We start from the raw sequence: 22,031 nt of genomic DNA, 5'->3' as shown, positions 1-22,031 counted from the left end.
CTTGAAGAGCTACCGCCATTCTATGGAAGAAAAGTTATATTCTATGGAATAAAACTATTCTATGGAAGAAGTTTCAAATCGTTGTGAGAAGTTGTATAAAACTGAACTAAAAAGACATAACCAGATATTAACACTCACTTATCTATCCGAACGTACTGTGAAGGGGTTGAGGGAAAAATTGACCCCGGGATTTGGTTAGGCTTAATAAGGAGAACGAGCCTCTAGCGATTAGGCTAGCTAAACTATTGCTAGCATTTTGTGCGTGTTCATACTCAACCAAGCATACGCACAAGCCGTGACAAAACTGCACATTTTAGAGTGGCCTTTTATTGTCCCCAGCACAAGGTGCACCTGTGTAATGATCGTGCTGTTTAATCAGCTTATTTAAATGCTACACCTGTCAGGTGGATGGATTAAATTGGCAAAGTAGAAATGCTCACTAACAGGGATGTAAACAAATTTGTGCACAAAATGTGAGCGAAATAAGCTTTTTGTGCATATGGAAAATTTCGGGGAGCTTTTATTTATGCTCATGAAACATGGGACCAACACTTTACATGATGCGTTTAGATTTTTGTTCAGTATATAATGTGCATTTGGAGCAATACTGTGGATATATACCGTACAGTTTGATTTAAAGGCCATTAGCAATAATGTTTCCCCAGCAGAAGCTAATGTTGAACATTGCTCCATCAAAATGCTTTCTAGACATATTCTTACAAATGAATGTGGCAAATCAAAACTAAAGGTAGATTAATTACAGAACTGATCAATGGGGTTCAACCTTGAGAATGTTGGTAACTAAAAGTCATCCGTCCTCTTGCTATTTTCACCCGTGTTTGGTTTTTATCCATTTGCTTTCCCTTGAAACCATATCGCATATGTTTCCGTTTTAGAGACACTGGATAATTGGACATAACTTTGGACTTTTACCACAGTCAACTGGAACATGATCTAGCTAGCACTATTCTGTAAAACGATGATGTATGAATAGCTTCATCCAGGACACAGCTCATTCTGGTCCTGGACTAGACTTAAACCGTGTCCAGGAATCTGAACCTATGAGTCCAGCCTCTGGACTGGGTTTAATGAGAGTGAATCCTGAGTCCAACCCCCAGGTCCAAACCAGGCATGTGGAGCCAGTTTCACTCCTCTCTACCTCATTATGAGAAACCAAGCAGTTTCAACTGGAGAAGTTAGATACAGTAGACCCTCAGAGCTAATCTGTAGTGATCTGGTTCTCATACATACGGTACACCCCTATGGCATTGTTCCTACATGCTGATTGATGGTTTGGGTTAATCTGTCAAGTTCCACTGGTTAACTCACTTACCAGAAGCCATTTTAGTGGAGTATCATACACTGCCTTCAGAAAGTATTCACACCCCTTGACTTTTTTCACATTTTGTTGCATTGCAGCCGGAATTTCAAATGGATCAAATTGAGATTGTTTTTGTCACTGGCCTACACAATAACCTATAATGTTAAAGTGGAATTATCTTTTCAGAAATGTTTAGAAATGATTAAAAATGAAAAGCTGAAATGTCTTGAGTCAATAAGTATTCAACCCCTTTGTTATGGCAAGCTTAAATAAGTTCAGGAGTAAAAATGCACTTAATAAGTTGCATGGACTCACTCTGTCTGCAATAATAGTGTTTAACATGATTTTTAATGACTACCTCATCTCTATACCCCACACATACAATTATCTGAAAGGTCCCTCAGTCGAGCAGTGAATTTCAAACAGATTCAACCACAAAGACCAGTGAGGTTTTCCAATGCTTCGCAAAATAAGGGCACCTATTGGTAGATGGGTACAAATAAAAACAGCAGACACTGAATGCCCCTTTGCGCATGGAAAAGTTATTAATAGGACTTTGGGTGTTGTATCAATACACCCAGTCAATACAAAGATACAGGCGTCCTTCCTTCCTAACTCAGTTACCGGAGAGGAAGGAAACCGCTCAGGGATTTCACCAACTTTAAAACATTTAGAGTTTAATGGCTGTGATAGGAGAAAACTGAGGATTGATCAACATTGTAGTTACTCCACAAAACAAACCTAATTGACAGAGTGAAAAGGAGGAAGCCTGTACAGAATAAAAATATTCCAAAACATGCATCGTGTTTGCAACAATGCACTAAAGTAATATTGCAAAAAAATGTGGCAAAGCAATTACCGTTTTGCCCAGAATACAGATTATGTTTGGGTCAAATCCAATACAGCACATTGCTGAGTACCACTCTCCATATTTTCAAGCATAGTGGTGGCTGCATCATGTTATGGGTATGCGTGTAATCATTCCGGACTGGGAAGTTCTTCAGGATAAAAAAAGAAATGGAATGAAGCTTAAGTACAAGCAAAATCCTAGGGGAAAACCTGCTTTCCATCAGACACTGGAAAATTAATTCACCTTTCAGCAGGACAACAACCTAAAACACAAGGCCAAATCTACACTGGAGTTACTTACCAAGACAGTGAATGTTCCTGAGTGACCGAGTTACAGTTTTGACTTAAATTTACTTGAAATCTATGGCAATACCTGAAAATGGTTGTCTAGCAATGATCAACAACAAATTTGACAGAGCTTGAAGCATTCTGAAAAGAATAATGTGCAAATGTTGCACAATCCAAGTGTGGAAAGCTCTTAGAGACACCCAGAAAGTCTCTAAGCTGTAATCGCAGCTGTAATCGCTGCTAAAGGTGCTTCTAAAAAAGTATTGACTCAGGGGTGTGAATACTTATGTAAATTAGACATTTCTGCATTTCATTTCAATCAATTTGCAAAAATGTCTAAAAACATGTTTTCACTTTGTAACGGGTTTCTGTAGGCAAAGGAGAGTCAGACTAAAATGCGGCGTGGCTATTGCGATCCATGTTTAATGAAACAAAGTAAACACGAATCAAATCAAATCAAATACAAAAACAATAAACGTAACACGAAAACCGAAACAGCCTAATACTGGTGCAAAGTAACACGGATACAGAACAAGGACAATCACCCACAAAACCCAACACCAAACAGGCTACCTAAATATGGTTCCCAATCAGAGACAATGACGAACACCTGCCTCTGATTGAGAACCATATCAGGCCAAACATAGAACTAGACAAACTAGACATGTAACATAGAATGCCCACTCAGCTCACACCCTGACCAACCAAAACATAGAAACATACAAAGCAAACTATGGTCAGGGTGTGACACACTTTGTCATTATGGGGTATTGTGGGTAAGAAAAAACATCTATGTAATCCATTTGGAATTCAGGCTGTAACACAACAAAATGTGGAATAAGTCAAGGGGTATGAATACTTTCTGAAGGCACTGTATTGTCCCTCATATTGTTATTTGTTCTATAATAGGTCTACCCTACATTCTTAGAACCCTTTGTCCCTCATATTGTTATTTGTTCTATAATAGGCCTACCCTACACTCTTAGAACCCTTTCCACAGAGAGTACAACATGGAACCCAAAAAAGGTTTTACCTGGAACCAAAAAGGTTCTACCTTGCACCGAAAAGGGTTCTCCTATGGGACAGCTGAAGAACTCTGTGTATGTTGAGTATGGGAAATGTAAATCTTTTGACCTTAATATGTGTACAGTTCAGTAATGCTATTGAACTGGTCCATTTACCTTAATATGTGTACAGTTCAGTAATGCTATTGAACTGGTCCATTTACCTTAATATGTGTACAGTTCAGTAATGCTATTGAACTGGTCCATTTACCTTAATATGGGTACAGTTCAGTAATGCTATTGAACTGACCCTATTTACCTTAATATGGGTACAGTTCAGTAATGCTATTGAACTGACCCCATTTACCTTAATATGTGTACAGTTCAGTAATGCTATTGAACTGACCCCATTTACCTTAATATGTGTACAGTTCAGTAATGCTATTGAACTGACCCTATTTACCTTAATATGGGTACAGTTCAGTAATGCTATTGAACTGACCCCATTTACCTTAATATGTGTACAGTTCAGTAATGCTATTGAACTGGTCCATTTACCTTAATATGTGTACAGTTCAGTAATGCTATTGAACTGACTCCATTTACCTTAATATGTGTACAGTTCAGTAATGCTATTGAACTGGCCCATTTAATTGATTATATTTACATTATGGCTTAATCAAGCTTTAAAGGGCGTTCTTTAGTTAATACATAACTTTACCTATCTTGCAGCTTCCTTCACTTCTTTGGGCTGTTGCTATAATGACAAAACCTTTCCTGCTTTCCAAACAGACTTTAGGGGCCTAAGAATAGGTGTGTTCTGTCAACTCTACTGGATTTGAACCCGTAATGCTTGTTTAGAATTTAGAATGTACAATTTGGATTGTTTGAGGAGGCAGGCCACTTGGACATAGCAGTTTGTCAGGAATCATCAATTTGTCAGGAATCATCAAGTTTGCAGACGACACTACAGTGGTAGGCTTGATTACCAACAACGACGAGACGGCCTACAGAGAGGAGGTGAGGGCCCTCGGAATGTGGTGTCAAGGAGATGATCGTGGACTTCAGGAAACAGCAGAGGGAGCACCCCCCTATCCACATCGATAGGACAGTATTGGAGAATATAGAACGTTTTAAGTTCCTCTGCGTACACACCACGGACAAACTGAAATGGTCCACCCACACAGACAGAGTGGCGTAGAAAGCACAACAGCACTTCTTCAACCTCAGGAGGCTGAAGAAATTTGTCTTGTCACCAGAAACACTCACAAACTTTTACAGATGCACAATAGAGAGCATCCTGTCGGGCTGTATCACCGCCTGGTACGGCAACTGCTCCGCCCACAACCGTAAGGCTCTCCAGAGGGTAGTGAGGCAAACTACCTGCCCTCCAGGACACCTACACCACCCGATGTTACAGGAAGGCCAAAAATATCATCAAGGACAACAACCACCGAGCCACTGCCTGTTCACCCTGCTATCATCCAGAAGGAGAGACTGAAAAACAGCTTCTATCTCAAGGCCATCAGACTGTTAAACAGCCATCACTAACATTGAGTGGCTGCTGCCAACATACTGACTCACATCTCTAGCCACTTTAATAATAAAAAATTGGATGTAATAAATGTATCACTAGTCACTTTAAACAATGCCACTTTATATAATGTTTACATACCCTACATTACTCATCTCAAATGTATATACTGTATTCTATACCATCTACTGCATCTTGCCTATGCCGCATGGCCATCGCTCATCCATGTATTTATATGTACAAATTCTTATTCATTCCTTTACAGTTGTGTGTGTAAAAGGTAGTTTTTGTGAAATTGTTAGATTACTTGTTAGATATGACTGCACGGTCGGAATTAGAAGCACAAGCATTTCTCTACACTCGCGTTAACATCTGCTAACCATGTGTATGTGACCAATAACATTTGATTTGATTTGAGGAGGAGTTAGGTAACTGACACAGTGAGTCAGACAGTCTGACTTTGGCCCGCAGGTGATCAGGTGCTGTACAGCTCTCTCCCCAGTAGTCCCCACCTCCGTGTGAAAGACAGAGCCCAGAGGTGTGAAGAGATCTGTCCCAACCTGCACCTCGGATCACAGCCATCACCTCCTTGTCCCAGCCCAGCCCAGCTCAGCTCACACTTGTTATTCTAACTGTTGCTAGCTGTGACATCAGATCCCCACCACCGCCTTGGGTTTTGCAAGCCTCAGTCAGGAGCCAAGTCCAGAAAGTTCCCAAAGTCTTCTGAGTGGGGTAGAAACGGAAGAGTCAGAGATGGGTGAGAAAGAGTGTGTTTTTCTCTGTGAAAAGCCCAAATGAGGTCAGCAGCAGGGTGTTTTATCCACATTTCTCAGCATTGAGCAGAAGCAGCGTCGCGTTAGTGGCGGTGTTAGGTGAACAATGGACCAGTCTGTAATGAGCCAGGGGCCGGGCCGGTGTCCACTCTGTGAGGCTGTTAGCTGTTAGCATCAGGAAACACAGACAACTCTCCCAGGACTAGTGTGGTAAGCTGCTGATGAAGGTAAGACCTAAGAGCGTCTCATCTGTCTCTCAGCGTGCTGTATTCCCATGGCTTTGTGTGTGCCGTCTACATACATACATTCTACCCAAATCATTTTAATTATGTGGAAAAATCCACGCATGCATTTTTACTGTAGATATGTATTTGCTTTGGCGTCGAACAGGGATCCCGTACTGCCAAAGTTATGTCACATTACTGGGTATTTTCCAGCGGTTATTTCACGAGTGGTCAAAGTTTTCATGTTGCCTATTATCTTAGAAATACATTCTGGCAATGAAGGGTTTTCCTTTCTTTTCTTTCTTCTCTAAAGAGAGAGTTTTTTCTACTTCTGTTGCCCTGTAAACTTTAGCTGCTATGATTAAACTCCCACTGGTAAGCTGAACACACCTGAGGTAACCACGGGTATTCCATGCCTAGTTTCTCTCAATGTGCAGTCAACAGTGTTGAGAGGAATTCACAGCAGCTCTCAGCGCCAGACTCTTTCGAGCTGTTAAGTGAGCTAAATTATTATTTTGGTATTTGGGAGCAAATTAAGTAACGTTGTAAGGAATGGTATCATGATGTTTCTGACCCCCCCCCCCCCTCTCATTCCAGGTGCCAGTCTGCATCCCCACCCCCCATTCTTTCTGCCACACAGGGGCGGTACCACACCCCGCTCAGCGACAGCGAGGACAACAGGCAGCACGTCAGATACGTCAAAACAGACGGCAGACTCTTGGGCCGGGCCGGCTGGAGCAGCAAGACCGCTAGCCTCTGCAGTGGAGCCTCCCTCTCCTGTGACTTACTGTCCCAGAGCCGACTTACCAAGTCCAAGAGCATTAGCTGCCTGGACAACAAGCTCTCCATCTACAAGCCCTCTGGTGGGGCTCAGGTGGGTCAGGAGGCCCAGGGGGGCCAGGAGGAGCAGAAAGAGAACCAGAAACAGGAGGACCTTCCTGGGGGGGGTGGACTGAGTGGTGGTCCCCTGAGCTGGAGCACCCTCTCCTTGGGACCTTCATCCAACCACAGCCACAAGCGCACCCTCTCTCTTAGCCGCCCTGTGTCAGGGGCATCCTCTGTGGCCATCCGTAAGAAGATCTCAGAATGGGAGTGCAGGAGGGTGGCTCTGCCTAGGATGAGCCTGTGTCTGGAAAAGAGGCCTGTAGGTGAGCGTGTGGGTGGCAGCGAGGGCTGCCCCAGCCTCCTCTCCTCACCTTGCAGTGAGAAGACCTTTGACTTCAAGAGCATCCGGAGGATGAGTAAAGCTTTCTCCGAGTGCTCCTATCCAGAGACAGAGGAAGAGGAGGCAGCCTCAGACAGTGAGTGTCTGGGCCGCTTCCAGAAGAGGCCAGGAAAGACCGACTCCTCTGCGTTATTCCTGAGCTCCCTGTCTACTCGGAAGGAAACGTCTGCTGTACTCAATCGGATACAAAAGATCGAGAAGGTGCTGAAGGAGAGCCCCAGCCAGCCACCCCGGTATCTTAGTAACTGCTATGCACCAGACAAAACGAGACAGAAGTGTGTTATGATAGGTGGGGTGGAGGACTTGGACAGTAGGGGCACCAGTAAACGCAGCAGTATATGTTCTGTGATCACAGAACCAGACGCCCTGCAGGCCTCTGATAAACTCTCCAGACAGAGGTTCAGTGTGAGCTCAACCCGGTCAGAGACCGAGAGCCCAGAGCCCCCCTGTCAACAGACACTGGAGGGCATGCCAGTCAACCCCCTGCCCAAACCTAAACGCACCTTTGAGTACGACGCCAACCGCAACCACAAGGGCACGTCGCCAAGCAACGGACTACCTCCTTGCAGTGCTTCTGAGGAGTCACCACCCCTGCTGCCCACCACCCCCGCACCCAACATGACACAAAATCTGACGAAGGACTGGAGCTCCCCCAAGAGACTCCAGGACAGGTGAGAATAGTCACGTCACCTCTAGACGTGTACACTCTTAGAAAAAAGGGTTTGTAATAGGTTATCCGGCTGTCCCCATAGGAGAACCTGTTTTGGTTCCAGTTAGAACCCGTTTAGGTTCCGTGTAGAACCCTCTGTAGAAAGGGTTCTTTCTACCTGGAACCAAAAGTGTTCTACCTGCAACCACTTCTTCAAAGTGTTCTCCTATGAGGATAGCCGAAGAACTCTTTAAGGTTCTAAATAGCACATTCTGTTCTAAGTGTAGTCTTTTGTTGTTATGGCATGTGTCAGTAAGTCCACGGTTCAGTGAACTGATGTTTTTGTGTTGTGTTTAGTGCATTCTCAGACAGTAAAACATGTGTATCTCATCCCCCGGGCCCTCCCTCCCCCTCAGAATCAGCCATGCTGATCAAACAACATGGCGAACAGGAGATGCTGATTTATGGAGCTGCAAAACAAAACATAGGTCCTGCAGGCTGCAGTAAAAACAGAGGCAGTGAATTTGTTTAGCTCCTTTCTGAGAATGTTTTTACGGGGGTAAGGATCATAGACCAAGCTTTACTTTGTTGGTGTTCAAGTGTATCTGACTACAGTTCTGGCTGTAGTCAGATAGACAGTAGAGTGGCCTCGCTCACTTTGTAGTGATGCTGCTCACTGAAATGGTTTGCCATTTCTGTTCAGTATTTGATAGTAAGCATATAAACATTGAATCTGCTGTTAATTTTCTCAAGGCCTCAATGTTTTCCTGCATTAGAAAGACAGTATTTTTTGGCTTCAAATGAAGAGGATCACATTGTTCTATTGATATTGTTCATGGCTTTTGTTTTTCTGTTTTTTCTAATTTGATTTTGTCTAGAATGTTGCCATTGAAATGGAATATGTTAAATTGAGTTTCTGTTGTTTTTCCAGTGTTCTTTTGTAATAATGTCAGTCTTTCATTGAACAAACATTAAGTAGCCTAATTGCAATATAAAACAAATTTCAAGTGTCAACTACTTTAGACAGGGCATTGTGTATCTTAGTATAAGGCCAGGTAACGAACGTCTGCTGTCCGTGAGAAACAAAGTATTACTGTAAATGTCTATAACACAGTGTACTGTAATAATGGTTGAATTAGAACATCCTTAAATATCACTGCTCAGCTCCAGCCAAACTGTTCATGTCCAAGACCATCAATTGTTCTATCCTTGAAATCCAACAGCTTTTCAACAACGTTCCAAGTCACTCTTACATCAAAACAGGACTGTATTCTTCTTATAGCATGCCTGTTATTTAGCAAAGGCCTACAGTATGTTGTCTTGCCAGTGGACATCCCAAGGTTCCCAGTGTGCCTCCTCATCCTTCTTCATTATGTTGCTATAGAGCTGTGCAGTACAGACAGCTATTAGCCTGTTGTCTTTTTGCAACACTTAATATTGTTTATTACCCTCGTTCTTTATCCCCCTTTAAATTGCCTTCAGAGCACAACTTGTTTAGGCCAATGACTGAGGGCAGGGCCTTGCCAGATCCTCTTGATGACCGCAGAGGAGGAGGAGATCCTTTAATGTCCCTGACTTGGAGTCAGTGTTTAACATTCCTGCGGCAGACGCAATTTCAGAGCATGTTTAAAAGCCATGAGCCGTCAATGGTGCAGGACAGCAGGATAGCAGGCGTGAACTCACTGATCTAATGGAGGGGTTGGTGGTAAATATACAGGAAATGACTTTGTGATTGTAGCACATGTTGCTGTCAGTGTAGTGTTGCTGTCATTAGTTTAGTGGTTCTCTGAACCAGTGTTCCAGGTCTCTCTCTCTCTCTCTCTCTCTCTCTAATTGGCAGCTTCATAGAGGGCTGTTGAGGGATGAGGCATATTTGGGTCTCCTTGGAACAGTGGCTTTCATCCTCTCAGGTGGTCCTCGTTGATTGTAATCGGCCAGTAGAGGATGTCAGGATGGAATGATCCAGACTCTCTGGACTGCAGTTCTCCTCTCCACTCTCTCAGCACAGCCATACATGATTAAATACCATATTCTTTTCTGCTTTTTTCATCCTCCCTTCCTGTTTCTTGTTTCTTTCCCTTCCTCCCATTCACTTTCCTCCCTCTTTTCCTCTCTGTGATTCTCCCTCCATCAATCCCCTTACTTTCTCTTTCTGACTCTCTCTCTCTCTCTCTCTCCATTTCTGTCTCTCTCTCTCTCTCTCTCTCTCTCTCTCTCTTTCTGACTCTCTCTCTCTCCAGGGAGTCATGTGAGTTGGAGGATGCTGCCAGCCTGGCCTCCTCGTACCCGTCCTCTCACACAGAGAATGGCACTGTTTCCACAGAGACCCGCAGCAGCCGGCCCAGCTCCAAAAGCACTTTAGAGGAGAACGCCTATGAGGACATAGTGGGTAAGAATGCATCTGTGTCTGGATAGCTGAGGATAACTCAGCCTGACCTGGGACACTTACTGATGCATTGTAATTCAGTGAATAACCAGGATTGTGAAAGCCAAACTCTGTTAGTGACTGCTGATGCAAGCAGTAATTCCAAAATCCTTTCACACACTTGGTAGATTTCTAGAGAAGTCTGATTGTTGGTCACTCTCTCATATCCTCACACTCTCATATCCTCACACTCTCAGCTGCCAAGTAGACTGGATTGTCTTTATTCTGAAGGATGGCATGAAGATGTGTGCTGCTTTCTGGTTTCACCATCAACTCCGAATTGTTATGGACTGATAACAAGTATTTCTTTATATGCTGAAAGCTCTGTGTGTCTGTCTCCAGACAATGGTTATGTGGGAGCCAGCAACAACAGATGGGTTATATATTGCTAGCTGGCCTTCCCCTGGTTAAAAGGAATTTGACAGTCATGGTGTACATTTATACCCCATCTGCTTTCTATTGGACAGTCCCAATTAGCTGACTGAAAAACTCTCAGGGCTTTTCAAAAATCAATGCTAGATTTATACTTCATATTCCTGCTTTATGTTTATTCAGCCCTGTATGGTTATGTAAAGAAAATATGATCATCACTCACTCTTCATTATCAGGCCATTCCTTGAGACAAAGGATTAAATTGTAAGATTACTCTGTGGCTTGGGAAAATGTCAACTTGATATGCCTCAGCTAAAGCCCAGACCTAGCACTAAAGCTAATTTCACATAAACCAAGTGTTCGACAGTCTCACAAGGAATTGTTTTCACAAAATTGGGGGAATATCTATCCTCTAACAAGGACTTTTGGTAACATGGAAAACTACAATATCACGGTATAAGCAAGACCAACTCAAATTTCTCTGTATTGAGGGTGACAAAGTACAAATGTATGCCAAATTCCTTTCCAATAGTAAACGTCCTGATGACTGTGGACAGTGAAAAGGCTGGTTCTCCTGAGGTGCTTCATGTGGCAGCAATGTCTGTCACGTTTCGCCCGGCCATTCTCGGCCCCTCCACTATAAATTTCCTTCCTGCTCATCAGGCTTGAATGTGAGACCCAGTAAAAGAATGGGGGCTGACATGTTTTTAGTTGGAAATTAGAGATTGAGTGTTTGTTGACATATGTTTGTAGCCTGTGAGCATTTTATTTTGCAAGCACATGGGTCAAATGAACTGTAATGGTTGACCCTCTTCCTCAATTCATCCTCTATGGCGTTTTATTCCGTCTCTGAAGATGACCAATGGTTCCAGGCAGAGCATGAATCAGTGACCGCGAGGGGACCCGGGGGACTTTCATGCGTACCCCAAAAAAGAGTCCATTGTTCGCCGGTCGAACACCTCGAGTATGGAATAGGCGATGCGGTCGAAGGCATTTTGGCTGAATGATGATTAGTTACAGAGAAATACATTGCCTCTGTGAGCTGTCCCTCCCCAGTGATCCTGGCTGCTCTAGTCTGAAATAGGCCTAGCTGGCTCTGATCACAGCATGGAATGGCGGTTTCCACCACCGCTAAGCAGCGGTTTACAGGTCAGATGTTCTGTTGGAGGCAGCAGCTACAGCAGTGGGACATAAGCCATGTTCTAGTCCCTCTCCGCTCGTATTTCAACGTGTAGCAGCCCAGACACTTTGGACTCAGACACACACAGCCCTTCTCGAAGCATTTAATCAACTATGTGAGGAGATCATAGCTGTCTGAGGCAGTAACCCACTGGCAATGAGTACATTAAATAAAGATTCTTCTCAAAATAAAATAAAATTTGCTACATGCGCTGGATACTACTGATGTAGACTTTACTGTGAAATCCTTGCTTACGAGCCCTTCCCATCGTTTCAGAATTTTAGGAATAAAAGGAATCAAATAAACTACACAAGAATGGAGTTATATACAGGGAGTATGAGTACCAGATCAATGTGCAGAGGTATGAGGTAGATATGTACATGAAGGCAGGGTAAAGTAACGAGTCATCATGATAGATCATAATAATAAGACTAAAATATATCAAATCAAATTTATTTATATAGCCCTTCGTACATCAGCTGATATCTCAAAGTGCTGTACAGAAACCCAGCCTAAAACCCCAAAGAGCAAGCAATGCAGGTGTAGAAGCACGGTGGCTAGGAAAAACTCACTAGAAAGGCCAAAACCTAGGAAGAAACCTAGAGAGGAACCAGGCTATGTGGGGTGGCCAGTCCTCTTCTGGCTGTGCCGGGTAGAGATTATAACAGAACATGGCCAAGATGTTCAAATGTTCATAAATGACCAGCATGGTCCAATAATAATAAGGCAGAACAGTTGAAACTTTAGCAGCAGCACGGCCAGGTGGACTGGGGACAGCAAGGAGTCATCATGTCAGGTAGTCCTGAGGCATGGTCCTAGGGCTCAGGTCCTCCGAGAGAGAGAAAGAAAGAGAGAATTAGAGAGAGCACACTTAAATTCACACAGGACACCGAATAGGACAGGAGAAGTACTCCAGATATAACAAACTGACCCTAGCCCCCCAACACATAAACTACTGCAGTATAAATACTGGAGGCTGAGACAGGAGGGGTCAGGAGACACTGCTGTGGCCCCATCCGAGGACACCTCCGGACAGGGCCAAACAGGAAGGATATAACCCCACCCACTTTGCCAAAGCACAGCCCCCACACCCCTAGAGGGATATCTTCAACCACCAACTTACCATCCTGAGACAAGGCCGAGTATAGAACAGAGAAGCAGCAGCATATGATGAGTGTAAAAGTGTGTGTATGTGTGTGAATGTGTGTGGGTTTTGTGTTGGAGTGTCAATGTAGTGTATATGAGTGAGTGTGTATATGGTCTGCGTATATATAGTCTAGTGAGTGCATATATATAGTCTAGTGAGTGTGTATATGGTGTGTGTGTATATATATATAGTCTAGTGAGTGTGTATATATAGTCTAGTGAGTGTGTGTATATGGTGTGTATAAATAGTCTAGTGAGTGTGTGTATATGGTGTGTGTGTACATAGGGTTAGTACGTAGGGTTAGTGCAAGTGCAGGTAGGTGCAAGATAGAGTCAGTGCAGATAGTTTAGGTATCATTCATTTACTATTTAGCAGTCTGGCTATTTAGCAGTCTTATGGTTTGGGGGTAGAAGCTGTCTCAGAGCTTGTTGGTCTGAGAGCCGATGCTCCAGTACGTTTGCCGGACGGTAGCAGAGTGAACAGTCTATGGCTTGGGAGTCTTTGGTAATTTTTCAGGCCTTCCTCTGATGCCGCCTGATATAGAGGTCCTGGATGGCAGGGAGCTCGGCCCCTGTGATGTACTGGGCTGTCCGCATCACCCTCTGTAGCGCTTTGAGCTCAAGGGTGGTGCATTTGCCATACAGAGTAGTGATGCAGCAAGTCAAGATGCTCTCAATATTACATCTGTAGAACATTTGGGAGGATCCGAGAGCCAATGCCAAATCTTTTCAGAATTGCTGCCATGCCCTCTTCACGACTGTGTGCGCGTGTGAGAACCATGTTAAGTCCTTAGTGATATGGACACCAAGGAACTAGAAGCTCTCAACCCGCTCCACAACAGCCCTGTCAACATGGATATGGGTGTGCTCTCCCCTCTTTCCCCTTTAGTCTACGATCAGCTCCTTGGTTTTACTGACGTTGTTGTCCTGGCACCACACTGCTAAGTCTCTGACCTCCTTCCTGTAGGCTGTCTCATCGCCGTCCATGATCAGGCCTACCACTGTCGCGTCGTCAGCAAACTTGGTGACGGTGTCAGAGTTGTGCGTGACCACGCAGTCGTGGGTGAACAGGGAGTACAGGAGGGGCCTAAGCACACACCCCTGAGGGGCCCAGGTGTTGAGGGTCAGCCAGGATCCAGTTGCAGAGGGAGTGGTTCAGTCCCAGGGTCCCTAGCTTGGTGATGAGCTTGGAGGGGAATGTTATGTTGAACGCTGAGCTCTAGTCTATGAACAGCATTCTCACATAGTAATTTTCCCTCCTGTCCAGGTGGAAGAGGGCAGTGTGAAGTGCAATTGTGATTGCTTCATCTGTGGATCTGTCAGGGGGTATGCAAATTGGAGTGGGTGTAGGGTGTCTGGGATGATGGTGTTGATGTTTTTCATGACCAGCCTTTCAAAGCACTTCATAATTACAGATTTGAGTGCTACAGGGCGATAGTCAATTAGGCAGATTACATTGGAGCTCTTGGGAACAGGGACAATGGTGGTCAGTTTGAAACATTTTGGGATTACAGACTGGGACAAGGAGAGATTGAAAATGTCCGTGAAGACACTTGCCAGCTGGTTTGCGCATGTTCTGAGAACATGCCCTGGTATTTCGGCCTTGTGATTGCATTCCACCTCCCTCTTATATTGTCCTTCTGCATGTTTGATGTCTTGTCGGAGGTCAGAGCGGCCGTTCTTGTATGCATCCATGTCCATGTCCTGTCCCTTATAAGCGGTAGCTCTAGCCTTTAGCCCAGCGTGGATATTGTCTGTAATCCATGGTTTTTGGTTTGGATATGCTATGCACTTATTGATGAAGCCAATGACTGTTGTGGTAAACTCCACAATGCTATGGGATAAATCGTGGAACATATTCCAGTCTGTACTAGAAAAACAGTTTTATAGCCTCTCGTCTGCTTCATCCAACCACTTCCGTATTCAGGGCATCACTGGTACTTCCTGTTTGAGAAGGAAGCAGGAAAATGGAGTCATGGTCAGATTTTCCAAAGGGAGGATGAGGGAGGGCCTTGTTTGCATTTCTGTTGGTAGAAAAAAAGTGGTCTATAGTTTTAGTGCCATTAGTGGCACAGGAGACGTGTTGGTAGAAGTGAGGTAGGACGGTTTTAATTCTCCACCCAACCACTTGTTTGTTTATGGCTCCATACAGTTGAGTGCCAGAGTGGTGTTGGCTTGTGGATGGATGTAGACAGCTGTGATAATTACAGATGAGAACTCTCTTGGTAGATAAAAGGGTCTGTAGCTTACCATGAGGTATTCTATATCAGGTGACCAAAAGCTAGAGATTTCCTTCACACTGGAAGCAGCACACCAGTTGTTATTTATGAAAAAAAACACACTCCTCCTTTCGACTTCCCCGAAGCTGCCGTCCGATCCTGCCACTGCATGGAGAATCCACTGAGTACTACGTGCGTATTGTCATCATCCAGCCACGTTTCATTATGTCATATTGCAGCTTTTCAAGTCTCTCTGATGAGATACTCTCAAATTAATTATTGAGTGACTGGACACTTGCCAATATTCACTGGCTTCTCATTCTGAAACCAGTGAAGTCAGTCTGAAGTCAGTGTTTCTTATGTCTAATTGGCAAAATGTACTTTGAGAAGATCAGTCATCTGCCACCTGTGTTATGAAATTCATGATTCATTATGGTGTTATGGTATAAATGGTTATATTATGACAAGCTATAGTTTGATTGGCGTAGCGTCACTGGGAATAGGTTTCCTGTCTGGTGAATCAGGATATGTACACAACAGTGACTCAGTAGTAATGGATTATGTCTGCATCATCAACCCCAAGCTGAACTGAATCTCTCTAACATCATTATGTCAACAGTGGTGGTGCTGAGGTAAGATAGCCTCCCTGGCCTGTCTGTCTGAGCCAGATTATCTCTGCTCTAACACTGCATTGGAATCTGCTGACTGGAATAATGATGCTTTGTTTTGTCTATGTAATCATACATTTCACATAGATTTATGAATTGCTGATGAATACAGTATGGCATTTCTCTTTAATTTACAGTTGAATGTATACTGTAGTTTTGAGCATTTTTGAGGTATGAGTGTTAAACTATTTAGATTCCAAAAATACTGTGCATCTCCGAGCATAATTTGGCCCATGTGGTCACAAGCCTTCTCTGAAGGATGTACACTGTACAGTTACAGCATGGTTTGTGGTGCCACCAAATGTTTAGACAGATCTCAAGCCCGTTTTGGTCCCGTGAACATCTCTGTTTATTACATGAATGACTGGTGCCACTGTAGCAGCCACTCGATGGCGAGGGACATTCTGTCCATAGCCCTTTTATGGGGTAATCCTATCCTGACATTGTGTAGATAGTCTGTCCTCTGTCTCGCTCTAGAGAGAGCCTATTGTGTAAACAGATGCCGAGTCACAGTGTGTGTGCAGCCAGGTCAGGAGTGGTGTGCCCACTCTGGATGTGAGTAACCACAGCAGTTGATTAGTACCCTCCAGTGCGTCAGAAGCCAGGGAGACATATCATCATCCCAGCAGGCTGTCATTACTCTGCTTCAGTTGATTGGGGTCCCAGAGCACTGAGACGTCAGTCCAGCCCTAGAGCTGGGCCATACAGGCAAATATCCATATCGCGATAAATTGCCTGAATACAGTACATTTTTTCATATTACCCTTAAAACTACTACTACTGGCCTCCCAGGTGGCGCAGTGTTCTAAGGCACTGCATCGCAGTGCTAGCTGTGCCACCAGAGATTCTGGGTTCGAGCGACCGGGAGGTCCATGGGGCGACGCACAATTGGCCAAGCGTCGTCCGGGTTAGGGTGGGTTTGGCCGGCAGGGATATCCTTGTCTCATTAGCGACTTCTGTGGCGGGTTTGACGCAGTGCACGCCGACCAGGTTGCCTGGTGTATGGTGTTTCCTCCAACACATTGGTGTGGCTGGCTTCCGGGTTGGATGTGCATTGTGTCAAGAAGCAGGTTCGGTTGTGTTTCGGAGGACGCATGGCTTTCGACCTTCGCCTCTCCCGTTCGTACGGGAGTTGCAGCGATGAGACAAGAATGTAACTACTACCAATTGGATACCATGAAATTGGGTTAAAAAAAACTACTACTAGTTTGTAGCCATCAATTGCCCAATTAACAATCACACATGTTAGTGAACTTATTTCATTTCAAACTTCATATTTCTCTAGTAGGCTACTTATCGTAATCAACAATATCAGTAAAATGCCTGCGATAAGTATGGTCGGTCTCAATCATTTTCAGTTTATGGTCCCAGCTACACTCAGCTCTGATAATGCATAGGGAGGGAAGAGGCAAAAGCCCAGTCTGACTGGAATTTCATTTTCAGTATGACATGGCAGAATGCTCTGATGATCTCACTAAGATGGTTCATAAATAGGCAATAAATGATGAACCCCTTTTAACAAAACAGATACCTTTAACAGATACATTTATCACAGCTTAACGTTGGCCTTCAAGGTGTTCCTCCGTTTATAGGATTCTCTTCCATCATTGAGATGCTGAAGTATAGATTTAGTGTAGTCTCTTTTACCAGACACTAGCTCTGTTGTAAGATTCATTCTCGTCTTTCACTGCAAGTCTTTTCCCTCATGCCTTTCGACACCATCTGGCTCTGTTTTCCTTTTTAGTGCAGTTCCTTCGTTTTCTCACAACCTTTTCAGACCCAGCTGAAATGCTATTCTCAGAGCACGTCTGGATGGACATGGGCAGTGGTGTTATACCAGTTTTTATACACGCAGGCTGGCCCTTTTCCAAGTGACATCAGTGAAAGCAGTGCTGTGTGAGATTCCCGTCAGTGTGCAGTGGAAAAACCCAAAACGCTTTGTGCAACACCTCTGAAATGTTGAGTGAACATTTCTGCATCAACAGTCTCATTGAAAGGATGTGAGAATGAAGTTCAGTGATACCTGAGAGGAGGAGGATGTCCCGCTCCGCTCCTCCCCTTCGCCTCCCGCAGCAGACAGCCTGCATACTCCGGCCATGACTCACCACTAGCAGCCCAGTGTCCGGGAGTCTCGGCACAGTGCAGTCGGTCAGGGGCCAGCGGGGCCTCCGGGGCCCTGGCTCAACAGTAACTGTTTAAAGAGACAGTACATTTGGGCATTGTAGCAGCCAGCTGAGAGTGACATTTAACCTGGCCCCTGCATGACTTATTTGATCTGAGCTACACCACGGGGAGCCTCTCTCCTGCCCCCCAACTCCCTCTCCTGCCCCCCGTCATCTCACACAGACTCTGGCCTGAAGCACCTCTGGCTTTGTCTTGTCTAGTCAAATACCTTCCTTCTCCCTGAACCTTAACAGATCCTTCTGAACAGCTGCTGCTGTTGTTATCTTAGACCTTAATCTGTTTTCTAAATGTCGTCACACAGAGAAGGAGAACCCGTACGAGGACGTGGACCCGAAGAGGAGGAGTTTGGGTCGGAAGAACCGCTTGGTACCAGAAAGCAACCGGACCTGGACCTCCCAGAAACTCAACTCACCTCCTCAGGTAACCCAGCTAGCTAGCAGAACTGAGGTATTTTCCAACGGTAGAATTATCCCTCAGACTGGAGTTAGAGCTCTGAAACCTGGACAGGATCCTCCAATAATCTTATTTCACAGCTAGATTTCTCATTATTTGCGCTACAGAAGCCTTTTGATGTGTTGAAACCTGGTGGAGTTCCAGTAAAATACTGTCATTCTGCCTGGAAATGTAGGTTTGGCTCTGCTGCTTTAATATGGATGGGCACTGTCTCGTCGTAGGAAAGATGATTTAGAATTTCCTTGTGTTCAGCTGGGAATGAGGTCACTGTGCGGTGAGGAAAATATCTTGTATTATTGGGTACGGTTACTTATTGTCATGACAAAAACTAGGTTTTTGGAATAGGTTGCCATCTGGGACACAGCCTCAGTATTGTCCTCTCTCTCCCCCTCCACAGCTGCCCTCTAAGCCCAGTAGCCAGTCCCTGTGCCTCTCTGGTCCCACAGACAAGAAGAGTCACCGGGCGTCCCGCCTGTCCAAGCGACACAGCCATGATGACATGCTCCTGCTGCCGCCCCAGCTGGGGGTCTCTCCCTCCCCCTGCTGCCTGCTGGATGACAGCCTGAGCAGCGCCAGCGACACCCTGGCCTCCCGTAGGCACCGGAGGATCCCCAAGGTACAATATAAAACACTCCAGGCTGTAGGAATGAACCTGTTCTCTCCATGATGATCTCCTCAAGGACTATTCTATTCTTGGAAGCCATGTATCTACGGGGCCATGCATCTATCTGGAAGGCAAAATGAAGATGGATTTACTATAGACTATACAAATGTAATTCTTTTGAATAATTCCTAAATGCACTGTGACGGAAACTCTTTGCTGATTCTGTTCATACTCTGTTTTAAAACACAAGCCATATCCCAGGAATAGTTCTGGACATGTAGAGAGAGAGAGCACTGAGAAGGATTTTATGTCTATCTTGTCCTCCTCCCACACACTAAATGGAGCCAACTTTGAAAAGCTTCACCACAAGAGACCAGATAGTCCTCTACTGTAGGTTGTACACACACTGAGCTTCCCCTTTCCTCTCACTGTTTACAGATGGTCCAGAGAATCAACTCCATTTACTCTACCAAGAGAGGAAAGAAGAGGCTGAAGAAGCTGTCCTTGTCTAATATTGAGACGGCATCTCTGAGAGGTACATAGGGGCTCCTCCCTTCCTTCTCTCCATCCACTGTCTGGATCAGGGAGTAAATATTTGTCTCCCCCACCCACATAGTGTCCCAGTCATCTCATCTCTATGGCATAAACATACAGTTGTAGAGATGACCCCTGACCCTAAACAAACCTTTTTTCTCTCTCCGATCTGTTTACAGATGACAACAGCGAGAGTGAGAGCGATTCTGATGACAGGTTCAAAGGTGAGAGGTCACAGAATGCAGTTGAAGCTCAGTCCCTGGAGAACAATGGTGCACTTGGTCTATAGCTGTCTGTTTCTGCACAGACAGAGGATTTGTCTCACTCACAGCAGATACAACAAGCGCACATGTCTCTGTTAGTTTTGACAAGTCAGTGTTTGGAACAAGACATCGATCAAGTGACTTGTGACCAAAGGGACCACAGAAATGTAACTGAAAGGCAAAATAAAGATGTAATGGATGTGCTATAGACTATACAACTGTCATTCTTTCGAATAAATACTAAATGCACTGTGTTCGAACTCGTTGCTGATTCTGTTCATACTCTGTTTTAAACACAAGCCATCTGTGATGACAGTTATGGTGAACTATAAGGTTTGTACTTTTCTCTAATCTGTGTTTAGGTTGTTATGTGTTGGACTGTGTGAGGATAAACATGTGTGAGTATAGAGGTTTAATCAGTGTGTTGAAACCCAGCTAACGTTTTAAATCCAGTTAAGTTTTGGTTCCCAGAATGTTTTTGGTAGGTTAGAGATAACAATCATTTAACCTCCCATTTGTTTGGTTTTCAAAGCATTTTGTGATTTTATTTGTTGTTGATCATCCCAGGAACCGCCTGGCAACTTTTCAGGGGGAAGTTCCTTGAATGTTTGGTTTCCTTTTACATCATAACATGGTTTTGGAAACATCATGCTTGACTAAATATGTTTGGAGAACATTCTCTTGTTATGTTCTCTCTCAACCTAAGGTGAATCCAATGGTAACATTTCATTAGTTATGGGAATGTTTCTTGTTAGCTGGGAAGTGATTGTTGGACTGTAAGCTATTTGTCAGACTGCATGGTTTGTAGTGCATTATTAGCTGTGAGTGCTGTCAGTTGTGTGTAGTACACAGTGTTTGGGATATGCATTTTGTCAATACAACCCTGTACTGAAGGTTGAACTGTCCATATCCCTCTCTCTTCTCTCCCCAGCCCACACCCAGAGGCTGCTGAAGCTGCAGTCAATGCTGAGGAGGGCCCCTAGCTACCGCACACTGGAGCTGCAGCTGATTGAGTGGCAGGAGAGGGAGCTGTTTGAGTACTTTGTGGTGGTGTCCCTCAAGAAAAAGCCCACCAAGAACTCCTTCTCTCCCGAAGTCACCTACCAGTTCCCCAAGGTAAGGGACCAACCAAACTGTATTCTGGCCCCTCGGGCCCCTTGGTCATGGGTCAGACAGCAGTGTCAAGTCCCTTAAGTGAGAGAAAAGATTTAAACAGGAAGGGGTCCTGGTAGATAACTGTTTCTTCTGAGACATTACTCACTGGACCTACAGAAGTATGTATGCTGAGAGCTGTGATATATGGAGGTCGGAGACCCTTACCAATGTTGTTTGCATGTTGAAATAGAATTTAAAACGGCTTATTTTCATACAGAAAAATATTGATTTCGGCGGTCAAAAACGTCAGTGCACATACAGTTCAGCACATACAGTTCCTTCAGAAAGTATTCGAACCTCTTGACTTATTCCACATTTTGTTCTGTAACAGCCTGAATTCATAATTATTTATTTTAAATGCCTTTGGCAGCAATTACAGAGTCTTTCTGGGTAAGTCTACTAAGAGCTTTGCAGACCTGGATTGTGCAATATTTGCATATTATTCTTCAAGCTCTGTCAAATTGGTTATTGATCATTTCTAGCCATTTTCATGTATTGCCATAGATTTTCAATACAATTTAAGTCAAAACTGTAACTAAGCCACTCAGGAACATTCAGTGTTGTCTTGGTAAGCAACTCCAGTGTATATTTGGCCTTGTGTTTTAGGTTATTGTCCTGCTGAAAGGTGAATTAGTCTCCCAGTATCTGTTGGAAAGCAGACTGAACCAGGTTTTCCTCTAGGATTTTACTTGTGCTTAGTTCTATTTAATTTATTTTTATTTAAAAAACCCTGTGTAGTCCTTGCCGATGAGAACTATACCCATAACATGATGCAACCACCATGCTTGAAAATATGAAGAGTGGTACTCAGTGATGTGTTGTGTTGGATTTGCCTCAAACATAACACTTTGTATTCAGGACATGAAGTTAATTTCTTTGTCACATTTTTTGCAGTTTTTCCTTTTGTGCCTTATTCCAAAACATGCATCCTGTTTGTAATATTTTTATTTTGTAAAGGCTT

General features: G+C 44.2%; 1 protein-coding gene across 5 annotated transcripts in view; it reads left to right on the top strand.

The window, feature by feature from the left end:
• LOC109895217 (suppression of tumorigenicity 5 protein) overlaps positions 1 to 22,031 on the top strand; it is a 75,454-nt gene that overhangs the window by 30,500 nt on the left and 22,923 nt on the right. For 4 of the 5 annotated variants that reach the window (XR_004210898.1, XM_031831159.1, XM_031831158.1 and 1 more), the window contains exons 3-9: positions 6,591 to 7,889; positions 10,108 to 10,256; positions 18,363 to 18,481; positions 18,912 to 19,130; positions 19,557 to 19,653; positions 19,832 to 19,876; positions 20,847 to 21,031. Coding sequence is in view for 4 of the 5 variants with exons in the window: in XM_031831159.1 (XP_031687019.1) it covers positions 6,591 to 7,889; positions 10,108 to 10,256; positions 18,363 to 18,481; positions 18,912 to 19,130; positions 19,557 to 19,653; positions 19,832 to 19,876; positions 20,847 to 21,031 (2,113 nt within the window). In the remaining variant the exon portion in view is untranslated. Of the gene's footprint in view, positions 1 to 5,344; positions 5,997 to 6,590; positions 7,890 to 10,107; positions 10,257 to 18,362; positions 18,482 to 18,911; positions 19,131 to 19,556; positions 19,654 to 19,831; positions 19,877 to 20,846; positions 21,032 to 22,031 lie in introns of those variants that run through there. The other variant, XM_031831161.1, reaches the window with a different exon arrangement.

The sequence above is a fragment of the Oncorhynchus kisutch genome, linkage group LG8, assembly GCF_002021735.2.
Source record: "Oncorhynchus kisutch isolate 150728-3 linkage group LG8, Okis_V2, whole genome shotgun sequence".
NCBI classification, from domain to species: Eukaryota; Metazoa; Chordata; class Actinopteri; order Salmoniformes; family Salmonidae; genus Oncorhynchus; species Oncorhynchus kisutch.
This window is presented reverse-complemented; position numbering and strand designations above follow the sequence as displayed.